Source organism: Dipodomys spectabilis, unplaced genomic scaffold, assembly GCF_019054845.1.
Source record: "Dipodomys spectabilis isolate Male_0828 unplaced genomic scaffold, ASM1905484v1 ptg000032l, whole genome shotgun sequence".
Lineage (NCBI taxonomy): Eukaryota > Metazoa > Chordata > Mammalia > Rodentia > Heteromyidae > Dipodomys > Dipodomys spectabilis.
Genome location: NW_024870709.1, coordinates 33,698,130 through 33,710,636, shown reverse-complemented (window position 1 = coordinate 33,710,636; position 12,507 = coordinate 33,698,130). Strand labels below are relative to the sequence as shown.

At 38.6% G+C, this 12,507-nt stretch overlaps 1 protein-coding gene across 2 annotated transcripts in view; it reads right to left on the bottom strand.

Moving 5' to 3' along the window:
• Gramd1c (GRAM domain containing 1C) overlaps positions 1–12,507 on the bottom strand; it is a 62,878-nt gene extending 50,371 nt beyond the window's left edge. The window contains exons 1-2 of one of the 2 annotated variants that reach the window (XM_042676989.1): positions 12,456–12,507; positions 7,800–7,949 (exon numbers count right to left, since the gene is read on the bottom strand). In XM_042676989.1, the coding sequence (XP_042532923.1) occupies positions 7,800–7,949; positions 12,456–12,482 (177 nt within the window). In that variant the 5' untranslated portion in view covers positions 12,483–12,507. The remainder of the gene's footprint in view (positions 1–7,799; positions 7,950–12,455) is intronic. The other variant, XM_042676990.1, reaches the window with a different exon arrangement.

Genomic DNA, 12,507 nt, shown 5'->3' with positions numbered 1-12,507 from the left:
CCAAACAAATCTGAGGATAAAGTCTGAATGGGCGCATACAGACCTGGCAGGTCAGCAAGAGGACTTAGAGAAATCCAGAAGTAGAGGGCTCGAGATTACCTTCACAGTCTTCAGACAAGTCTAGCAGAGTCTAAAAGCTGTCCAAACTAGCCACACGTTCTTAGCTAGACACACAAGGGATCCTAGGAAAACATGTATTCTTGGGCAAACTTGAAAACTATCTGAGGTTTGAACATGTCCCATGGAATATAATTTACATAGAATACACTTAGACATAACTAAGCAGATGATCTGCTTAAACAGTCCCTTTCTCCAAAGGAATATCCTTTGATGCCTAAGAAAATGTTCATGCAAGAGTTCCATGCCAATAAGGCAATAGCTTTAAAAATCTGAGATGCGATTCATATACCATGAAATTTACCCTTTAGCAATGTACAATTCAGTGGCATGGGTATACCTACAAGGGTATATATCCATCAATACTGTGAATTTCAGAAAACATTTATTATGTCAAAAAGGAACCCCATACCCACAAGCAGTTGTTTTCCATCTCCCCTTCCACACAGGCCTAATCAATTACTGATTTTTCTGTCTCCATAGATTTACTTATTTTGAAAATTCGTTTAAAAAGGAACAGTCTCCTACAGTGACCCTTTGTGTCTGTTAATAATTCATAATTCAGTTAGAATTATATATTCAAGGTTTATCCATATTGTAGCATGAATCATTACCTCAATCCAGATTATCAATGAATAATAGTCCGCTGAATTGATTTATCACATTTTAGCTACACATTCATCAGTTGATTAATATTTGAGTTGTTCCACCTTTTATTATAAAAAAAAAACCTGATATATGGGGGGGAGCGGGGAGAAGTGGGTGGGGGCAGTGGGGGGGGATGGGAAGGGATGGGAAGGGGAAAGAAAGGAGGAGGCAACAATGCTTGATAAGAAATGTACTCATTATCTTGCCCATGTAATTGTAACCCCTCTGTACAGTATTTTCACAATATAAATAAATAAATAAAATTGGTACAGATATTCATGTAGAAATTTCTGTATAAAACGTTTAAATTCTCCTGGGCATTCATGGAGTTTCCTGATTCTCAAGTCTTTTGTCGAGTAAAACAAAAATGTCCATGCATAGTCTCTTCGAGTACTGTCACTTATTCATCCCCTATGATCATCTTCTGAAACTCCTCTTGGACTTGCTATGGACTTTCTCTTCCTCTTGTGTCTTAAACTGTTCTCTACTGAACATTCTACTTTACCTCCCGGTGACACAGTGAGTCATCTCCTAATGTCTATATTTTGTTTTGCTGTTCTTTCTTTAGCTGCCCTTTTCCAGGTGCACTACATTTTTAAATTATTATTACTTCAATTACTACATATTTCATTTCATTTTATAATTGGCTCTGTTTCAAATTTTCCTGGTGTTTGATCATTTCTAAATCTGTATTAGCATCTCACTTTTATACCTTTGCTTGGTTTCCTTTACTTTTATCTAAAGTTTTAGAGAATTTTTGTGGTTTGATTACTTACTTGTTTTTAGACAGGATGATGCTATGTAGCCAAGGGTTCTGGCCTGGGACTCATCATCCTCATACCTCAGCCTTCTGAGTTCTGGGCCTAAAGGCATGTGCTACTATGTCTGACTCTGGTGGATCTAATACGCTACTTGTTGAATATCCTGCTCATATATAGAATATTAAATTCAAGCTGGCCAAATTTATTAAAAGCATCAGGTGCTCACGCCTGTAATCCTAGCTACTCAGGAGGCTGAGGATTGCAGTTTGAAGCCAGCCAAGGCAGGAAAGTCTCTGAGGCTCTTTGTGTGTGTGTATGTTGGTTATGGGGCTTGACCTCTGGGGCTAGATGCTATCCCTGAGCTCTTCAGCTCAAGGCTAGTGCTCTACCACTTTGAGCCACAGCATCACTTCTGGATTTCTGGTGGTTAAATGGAGATAAGAGTCTAACAGACTTTCCTGCCCAGGCTGGTTTTGAACCATGCTCCTCAGATCTGAACTTCCTGAGTAGCTAGGATTAAGGTGTGAGCCACCGGTGCCCAGCTCTATGAGACTCATCTCCACTAAACTACAAAAAAATCCAGAAGTGGAACTATGGCTCAACTGGTAGAGTGCTAGCCTTGAAATAACAGAGCTCAGGGACAGCACCCAGGTCCTGAATTCAAGCCCCAGGACCAGCAACAAAAGAAGAGGAAGAGGAAAAGGAAGAGGAAGAGGAAGGGGAAGGGGAAGAGGAAGAGGGGGAAGGAGGAAGAGGAGGAGGAGGAAGAGAAGAAGAAGAAGAAGAAGAAGAAGAAGAAGAAGAAGAACAAGAACAAGAACAAGAACAAGAACAAGAACAAGAAGAACAAGAAGAAGAAGAAGGAAGAAAGGTCAGAGGAGGAAAAGAAGAAGTATGTACTCATAGGTAAACACCCTCCCCTCCATTAAGCTCCAAGTTTAGATAGACAAACTTCAATCTGCAGATGCAGGAGGATTTCTTTTTCTTAAGCTCTTCCAACTTTAGTCATCAGTACGCTCTTCTTTTCTTTTAGCTCTTACATCTTGCCCTTCCTATTGTGTGATACCATATAAGCACTATAACAAGATGTTTTTTAACACTGTGTCCAGCATTTCTAGGCACCCACTAAGAGTGCTGAAGTCAAACAAGCCCTTCCTCATATTACCAGCAGTATTCATTTCTATTCCTTCATGATTAAATCAAAACATAATACAAGGTTTCTAGGTTCATTATACCAAAATTTTTTCAGGTAGGATAAAACGTGGTTTTGTAATCCAGTATAAAATTGGGAAATGGAGATTATTCTTTCTCATGAGTCATCAGAGTGAAAAACCTAACATGGTCTTTATAAACTTGAATAAACCCAAGATGAGCTGTGGTGAGGGAAACATTATTAGAAACCTTTTCTCTAAAGTTGCCACGGTGTATTACAAACACACTAATTAATCCCCCTGGGCTTCTTTTGAAAATGTAAACTTTACAGTAGAACATTAAGTAATAGTACAGTGCCCCTATAAGTCAGGTTGATGATGAGTTTAATGGTCCCTTGCAAATAAAAACAACTTACTTGTGAGTAATGTGACCCTGTGATTACTCTGTAAGTCAATGGTTAAGTACAGAATCAAACTTCTTCCTCTCCTCCTCCTCGTCCTTCTCCTCCTCCTCCTCCTCCTTCTTCTTGTTGGTCGTGGGGCTTGGGCACTGTCCTTGAGCTCTTCAGCTCAAGGCAAGCGCTCTACCACTTGAGCCACAGTGCCACTTCTAGTGGTTTTTTATTGGAAATAAGAGTCTCATGGACTTTCCTGCCCGGGCTGGCTTTGAACAGCGATCCTCAGACCTCAGCCTCCTGAGTAGCTAGGATTACAGGCGTGAGTCACCAGCGCCCAGCAGGATCAAACTTCTGACTATTTAGACAAACTAAAAAAAACTTGATTATTATGATCTATACCCAAGTTAATGTTCCAATATTTTCCATTAAAGCCTAAGCATACTCATTATTTGCAAACCAACAATGTTTCAAAATCTAGACTTTATTTTCTTAAAATATTTTAGAACAAAAACAATGCCTAATTTGAATTATAACCTGTTGACATTTTCTCCTTCCATCTTGTTTTCTACTTCCCTCCCTCAAGTAAAGATCTGATATTATATCTTCTTTATTCTGTGTATAGTTGTCAGGATTTTCAGAGACACAATTATGCAAAGAAAAACAAATAGCCACACACTATGAATTTTGATCACTTTTAAAATACAATTGTGACTAAATCAACTATAAAGGAAATAAGTGAACTTAGAGGAACTTATTGAAATACCAAAGCATAAAAGATATGTATAACAAAGTCCTTTATACAAAGCACTATTACTTCTATTAGGAAATTCAGTTAAGTATGTCATCTTCTAAACATATACAACAAAAAAATCTCTGAGGCATTTTTATATGCCCCAGAGTATGAGCTCTCTATCACTAACACAAGGTACATTAAACAATGCACCTGCTGCAGAGCTGTGTGTCTGTCCTCTGGGACCTTCGTCCACCAGGAATATGTCATTATTTTAGTTGGGAAGAAAAGTTAATGACTTTTTTGTTTTGATTTTTTTTCTTATTTTTTAAAACTAGCAAAAGACAAAAGAATACATAGTTATTTGCCATTAATTTTGTTCTTAATTTCATCTATCCATTTTACATGATTTGTATTATTTCATGAGCACTTAAATGTTAATATTACAATACATTTTCTTTAACTTAGCATTAAACATTTTAATTTGTAAAACAAAATAATAAAATAGGATACATTCCTTATATGCTTATATATCTGGATTGAAATAGAAAACCTGTTGATCTCACTACCAAGAACTAGGAAGACTTATATCTTTTTTTAAAGTCTTGCTGTCAGAAAGACACCAATTAACATCATGAGATGTTAATGACTTAAGACACACCAGTGCTTTCAGACTATGACCCCATTTCTCATTTTACAGGTGATGCAACTGAGGTCAGACAGGTTGGTTGGCTCACCATACCATAACTTAAAATCACCAGGGGTAGAGCAGACACTAGTCACATGTTTTAGTCCCAATATCTAATTTGCATATATATGATATATATCAAGTATATGTCATATATCATATATACATAAATATGATATATCACACAAGCATACACACACACACACACACACACACACACACACACACACCTGGAAGCATCTGATTCAGCCAGGCCATACATGCGTTTTATCCTACAGTACTGAATCGGCCAGGTCTCTGAAGCTTAACTCTTTTAAGTACTGAGATTTTAAAGGGTTTTACTCCTTTTAATAGAAAGCTCATTAGAGTTGTGCCACAGCTTGGATAACCACAGAAGTTCTCCTAGCTTCCTGAGAGAAAGCCTGCCCCCAGCCCAAGGGGATCTGTTGCTGTCTACAGGCCCCTGCTTCATAGTAACTCATGGGACTATTTTGTTGTGATTATTAAACAGCTAGCATTTAAGCTATTTTATTTTCTATCTTATACTTTTCTGTTACAAGATGGTTTTTTCCTCTTTCTCAACCCATTCTTTTAAAAATAAAATCTGTTGGGGCTGGGATTCAGGCACGCCTGAGGCCCTGTGTTTGAACAAAATAAAGCTGTTGGAGATACATAGTTCTTAAAAAGACTAGAAAAACAATGCATTCATACAGTGAAGAGATACAACTCCAGATTCCTTGGGTGTTCCAATGGAAAGTCTCTCATGTTCTTCATCTTTGTTTATATCATTTGGCTTATGAACATTTTCTTGTTATTCCACCTGTCTGTCTTGTATTGGTTTTGGATGCTTCGATGAACTCTCATAATCTTATTGTATTCATCCAGTTCCTACTTTATTGACAACACATGAAGAAAAAAATAGCAATGTGGTAGAGTCTGTGGTAGAAACACACAGATTTAAATGAAGACATGTACAGACATGTGACAAAATAGTGCTTAGTCAATATACACTATGATTATCCCACTAGGTTATAATAGAGCCAGGCTCACATCTGTAATTCTAGCTACTCAGGAAGCTGAGATCTATGGATCATGGTTCCAAGCCAGCCTTGGCAGGAAAGTCTATGAGACTCTTATCCCCAATTAATCACTAAAAATCAGGAGGTAGAACTGTGACTCAAGTAGTAGAGCACCAACCTTGAGCAAAAAAAAAAAAAAGCTAAAGGACATCACCTCAGTTCTAAGTTCAAGCCCTAGTATGAGCATAAAAAAATAAGATTGTAACAGAGCTGAAAATTCCCCATCACCTATTACCATTGTAACAGTCTTGAGACTGAATTGAGATACATTACTCACTTGTTAGAAGTAATGCTGATAGAAATAAATCCACAGCACTGCCAGGCAAAGATAATAACAGAACACACAATTAGGCATGGTGCATAGTAGTTGACAACAATAAAATGGCCACCACCATCTAGGTGTGTTTAAGTACACATTATGATGTTTGTGTAATTATGCAATCACCAAACAATGCTTTCCTCAGAATGTATGTCTACACTGTAATGGAGTCATCTTAGCTACATAGATCATTCACTTCTACATTAAAAGTACATATTAGCTGGGCATCAGTGGCTCATGCCTGTAATCTTAGCTACTCAGAAGGTGGAGATGTGAGTGTTACAGTCTGAAGTCAGTCTGGGAAGAAAAGTCTGTGAGACTTTTATCTTCAATTAACCAGCAAAAAGAAAAAGAAAAAGCCAAAAGTGGAGGTGTGGTTTAAATAGTAAAAGCATCAACCTTGAACAAAAAAGCTAAGGGAAAGTTCCAGGGCACACTGTATACACACACACACACACACACACACACACACACACACGCATGCACACACGCACACACGCACGCACACATATAATGTATTCAGCTTAGGTACCTAAACTGAGTCAACAAACACCTTTGGCATCCTAAAATTAGTGCTACTCAAACTTTATCGTACATGCCGACCACTTGAACGCTTGTGAAAAACCAAGTCTCCGGCTCTCTCTCATCAGTGAGCAGGAAATGGCAAGTCGGTTAGGCCTATAAGTCACACTTTAATTAGCACATACCCATGCATACTTGTTTTTTGCTTTTCTTTGTCTATTTCTAAATTGTTTTGTTCCTTTGATTTTCCTTTTCATTTTGTGATCTTGGAACTATAAAACTTCCCTCATTTATAACATCAGCTAAAAAATGCTATAAAATCACAACAAAGAAGAATCAAGTCACACTAATAGTTATAAAAAAAACTTTTCTAAATGTGCCCCAAAGTAATATAGTCAATACAGATGCCATTGGTGCTAAGGATGCATTGTTATTTTTGCATATTTCTTAGCAATTAAATATTTTCCTTCAGTTATATATAAAAAATTGTTTCTAATAGAGAGTCAGAACTGGTTAGCCATGTTAAGATTCAACATCATTCCACTGAGTTGCTAATTAGGAAGAAAATGATGGTACTTTTAATAATATTGATAAGCTTTTAACATTAGTTCCCTAGAAAATTATATGAAAACCTACCATCAAGGCTAGCTAATTCTCAAGAGATCAACTTGCTAATGAACAAATATTGGAACTATAGATGTCTTGTGATATAATAGGGTAGATATAATAGAAATAGGATGTAATATAATAGATATCTATCAAATTGCTTGTAATTCTCTTAGGAATTGATAGGTTTACAATGAACTCTTTAATCATACGTGTAGAAATATCCTTATCATACTCTAAGATCACAATGCACCTAATCAACAATTGGTAGTTTCATTGTATTATGCAGTAACCTGAAGCATATCCGGGTTCTACTTCAAATAGAATCTGAAACTCCTAATTTTAAAACCCTTCTTACCGTTATTATACACTACAGGTCAAACATCATTAAACTTCCTTTTAAGTACCAGAACAATTACCTGTTTAAAAAGTATGTAAGTTTGCTAGTTTCTCAGTAATATTTACAACTATGGTTTATGTAACATTAGTTTCTTGCCAGTATAGTTAACAACAATAAAAGTGGAATCTGATTCTGTGGTTTAGGGTTCTCAAAAGGAAATTGAAGCGGACAATTCCACTCCAGCAAACTGGACAACAGTGCCTTCTAGTGGTCAAAGGAGGGCATACTTGGAAATGTCTAGGTAGCCAGACTAAAATCAAAACATTTAAAACCAAGAAGCTAAGAAGAAAGTATTATAAATAGTACACAAATTGTTTTAGAATTAAAGAAGATTTACATTCAAGATTAAAATGAAAACACAAAAATGAAAAGCATATTACCCAAAAGCTCCAGTCACCACTCCAATTATGTGAACTCAGTCCCTGTTTTTTAGTGGACACTACATTAGTCTCATCCGCAATTGGACAAAGATTTTCCTCTACCTCTTCCTGTAACTCAGTGACCAGACTCGAATTTTCTTCATGCATTCCCTGGAAACAAGTATCAAACAATTTAAATTACTTATTGAGAAGTGCCCACTTAAAACATACTTTTTCTTTTTTTTTTTTTGTCGGTCATGGGGCCTGAACTCTGGGCCTGGGCGCTGTCCCTCAGCTCTTCAGCTCAAGGCTAACACTCTACCACTTGAGCCACCATACCACTTTTGGCTTTTTCTGCTTATGTGGTACTACTTTTAAAAGAAAAATATGTAAACTTTTAGAAGATAGAAATGAGTGCTTGTTTCTTCAGTTTGTTATTTATATATGTATCAGATAATTTCCAGCCTCTACAATTGATTAGACACAATGGGTACAAAGATGAATAAAACAAAGCCCTTAGCCTACAAAAGTTCACAGTCTGCTAGAACGAGAATTAAACACTAAATGTATGATAGAAGCATCAGTTGGCTCAATCATTTTGGACAATACCTGGCTATGTCCAGTAGATTCTAACATAGGCATATAATACAACCTAGCAATTTAAAATATGCATCAAGTAAAGGATGTTTATAATACTAATAAAGTAGAAACCTCATTGCTCATTGTAGAGAAATGAATACATAATATCAGTTTATGAAAACAATGGAGTTAAAAATTAATGTCTCATACAGACACTGGTCTCCAATCTAAAGGTTGCTCAGGACAATGATTGCGCATCTTCCCACAAGAAACCACTGAGTGGTTACTCACGGAAGAGTTCATAAGGAGTTTAAAAAGAAGGAAAGTGCGGATTAGGGATTTAGCTCAGTGGAACAGCACCTGTCTGGCAAGTGCAAGGACCTGAGTTCATTCCTCAGCTGGGGGGGGGAGGAGGAGGGGAGAAGAAAAGTGATAGTGGGAAACAGGTATTATACAAGCACATGGCTCATCAGAACCAGCAAATACCTCTGCTGCCACAGCTACCTTCTTTGCCTCTCTCTTAACAAGGGCCTTCATCCTCAGGATTATACAGAGAACACAGGGCATCCCTGTGGTGATCAAAGGAATAAGTCAACCCAGCTGAAGCTCAGAACACTTAAAACCCTGTGAAGTGACCAGAGATTTGGATGAAACCCCTAACCTTGATGAATTTGTAAGCATGAAAAGGGTAGAGAAGGTTTTTTTTTTCACACAAAGTATATCCAGTTACTAGAAAATAATGAGGAAAAACACGAGATATAGGAGGAGACAAAACTGAAATCAAAGTCCACAACTGTACTTGGTAAAAAATGCAATATTTAGGACTGGAGGTTGGGGTGGTAGAGTGCCAGCCATGAGCAAAACAAAAGCTGAGCAAGAACATAAGCCACAAGTCAAGACCCAGCACCAACCCCAACCCCCCAAAAACTTAAAAGAAATGTTTAGGTGTTTAAATGTAATATTTAGCCCACTGTGGCTGGTTAAACTTGGAAAGAATGAATGGTGGTATCTTACAGTCAATAGCACAGTCCTCTCAACACTATATCCAACACTATTGAAATCACTGTGTATCCTAATACGCAAGCAGTACCTATTTTGCTACTGCAGATCTGGCTTATGTCTTCTGCTCAGCACCTCTTTCCATAGCCTGTCAGCTGTGGTTTCCCTTTAGTTTGCCAGAGGCATGATATACTTCTCTCTGGCTACCCAAAACATACCTAAACCATTTACTCTCTTTACAGGCAGATTTAACTAAGCTCATTGGACCTTCTGGTACTACAGCCACCACTGAAGGATATGCCCTACTTGTCCTCATCACCTAAATAGATGGTGTGGCATTCCTCTTATGACCCTTTGCCTACCTGAGGAGCAACCTGGGTTCAACCAAGTCAAGAGCAATGGGATTTGTATGCTTAATGGACACTCAATCACCTTCATGACATGTGATGCAGCTCTCCCTACAGAATGGTTGCTTCTTGTCTCTTACCCAGGATATTCTTCAGAAAGGACAGGACCCAGGAGTCAGAACAACTGGCTGAACTTCAAGAGGTCTCTGGCCAACAAGTGGCTCCACGTGTATATTTTTACATTCTCATGTCATTGCTGCAGAGTTACCTTTCAAGGTAAAGAACTCTCAGATACTTCTTTTATACAGATATCCAATAGAAATCAAGATCACCCATGCATCTAAATATACTAAAGCCATGATACAGAAGGCCTCTCCCAGACACTTCGAATCCCCTTCAGATTTCCAGACATTACCTCTAATGACCCATGCCCTCTGTTTATTTCTCAAAATACAACTTTGGACTCATAGCTGATCTTCTCCATGCAATTTGGAAGCTTCTTCAAGGTTTTAAGCCACAGGTCTCATCCAGAGCCACACTAGGCTTGAATAAGTTCAAATCCAATTAAATGCAAGATGATACATTTCGGCCATCTGTTAAATATCAGGACTGAATTATAGAATAAAGAAACCAATTCAATATTTTGGAAATGGCGACAGTACAGGGGATTGAACTTATCTTCGTGTTTGAGCTAAACTCTCAGTTCTTTTTGCTTTTAGTTTGCTCTTCAGTCCCCAACTTGCCTGGGGCAGCTTCCAACTATGATCCTCCCTACCTCTGCTTCCTAACTAGCTGGGGTTACAAGTATATACCACCATGCTTAGATAGGGACTGAGTTTCCATACCTGATTCAGTTGTTAAGGGTATACGCAATATGAACCCCGTCTTCAAAGCCTGGAAGGTCTTTTTTTTTCTCTTACCTCCCTCCCTTGCTCTCTTCCTTCTCTCCTCTCCTTCTCTTCCTTCCTTCCTTCCTTCCCTTCCCTTCCCTTCTTTTCTATCTTCTTTCCTTCCTTCCTTCCCTTCCTTTTCTTTTCCTTTCTTTCTTTTCTTTCCTTTTTCTTTTTTGGTCTGCTCATCAACCTTTCTCTGCCTGCTAAGTGAAAACTTGTTTGCAAGTTTCAAACATCACTCTTTCCTCTTCTGTGCAAGTTGGTAAGAAAACTGTTCTATCTTTTGGGTGAATTGGAGATTCACATCAAGCAGGCTTGCTGTCCATACACAGAAATCTCATTGAAGGCCCCAATCTCTAGTAGCAGTAAAACCCTGGAGCCAATTATTATTTTGATGTTTAGAGGCCCTCCCTGCTCTCCCTAGAGGCCCCAATTATGTAAACAATAGACAATTTCATACTTTCATGGTTTGTGTATAACATCATCAAATTCTACATTTGAGTCAAATTTGAGCTTGCTGGGGGTGGCAACAGGAGACTCTTACAATGGATTCTTACTTATTAGCTGTGCGGACCTTGACAAAGTCACTTCATTGCTCTAAATCTGACTCTTTAACTCTACAGCAGAGATGGTAATTCTCTCTGATCACACAGTAAGCTTGTTGATCCTATCTATGCTGCTCACCATAGTACCAGGAACACCCCTGCTGGCAACTTAACCCTGAGCATCCCACCACCACCACCACCACCACCATCACCACCACCACCACCATCACCACCACCACCACCACCACCAGCAGCTGAATGAATGACTGAATCTGTGAGTATCTCTTTGCTATCTCATAGAATGTTTTGAGCATCACTTGAAATAGTGCATTCATTCAGCAATTATTTGAATGCCTCCACCTTCATTAAACTAAAATACTACTCAAAAGCTAGAGCGTGGATTGCAATTCTCTAAAATAATATAAACTTTATACACACAACCACAGAAAATCGTATGAAGGTAACTTTTTAAAATTATCTTTAAGTAGCTGTACAAAGAAGTTCCCATTCTACAAAACAGTATATGAACACAAGGTGTCTGACAACACGGTTACCAACGCTCCTAACCCATCTCTTCTCTCTTTTTTTCCCCTTTTCTTTTTTAAATTGAAATTAGGTGATTACATACATTTCACATATTTCACAGTATTGTGATGGTTAATGTCACAAACACATTTTAACCTTCTCAAGGCAAACTGTCATTATCCTGGTCTATAAAGTTTGTGAATTCTAGGAGCTTTGACAATACAAGTATTTCTTCCATACCAGGTGATGTTGACATTTATGAAGAGAATGTTAAGAGATGCAAGCATCCCTACCACCAAAGGCTTTCACCGCCAAGATTAAGAAGCCAAGTGTTCCCATTTTATGAAATAAGGCAGTAAGCAAATGACTAGTTGAAACTAGTTGAAATTTTAAAAAGCCTTGGCATTGACTGTGCAGAGATTTTAAACTACCTGAGCCCTTTTATAAGAACAGCCAAGGGGGTAAGGCTGGAAAGACATGACACCGGGTCCAAATCACAAGGAGGAAGCCAGAGTCAATAACAGCTGGGCCTGAGCCCCCCAGCCTGGGATACTGAAGCACTCAACAAACAGCCCCAAGGAGGAGAAGTTCCCTCCATCCCTGGGGGGGGGGGGGGGGGGGGGCTTCAAGAAGCACAGGAAACAGTTTCCTTGGCAACAACTTTCCAAATTCCCCGCAAAAGAGCACCGAGAAAGGGGAAGGAGGGAATAAGTAGCATCATCTGAGAAGGTGCAAACCACCATGGCTTGAGAGACGCCAGGAGCCTGCCCCAGCACGGCGGCGGCTTACCTGGGGGGCTGTCAGAGCGCCCTCCATCGCGGGATTCCTGCTCGGCCGCGGA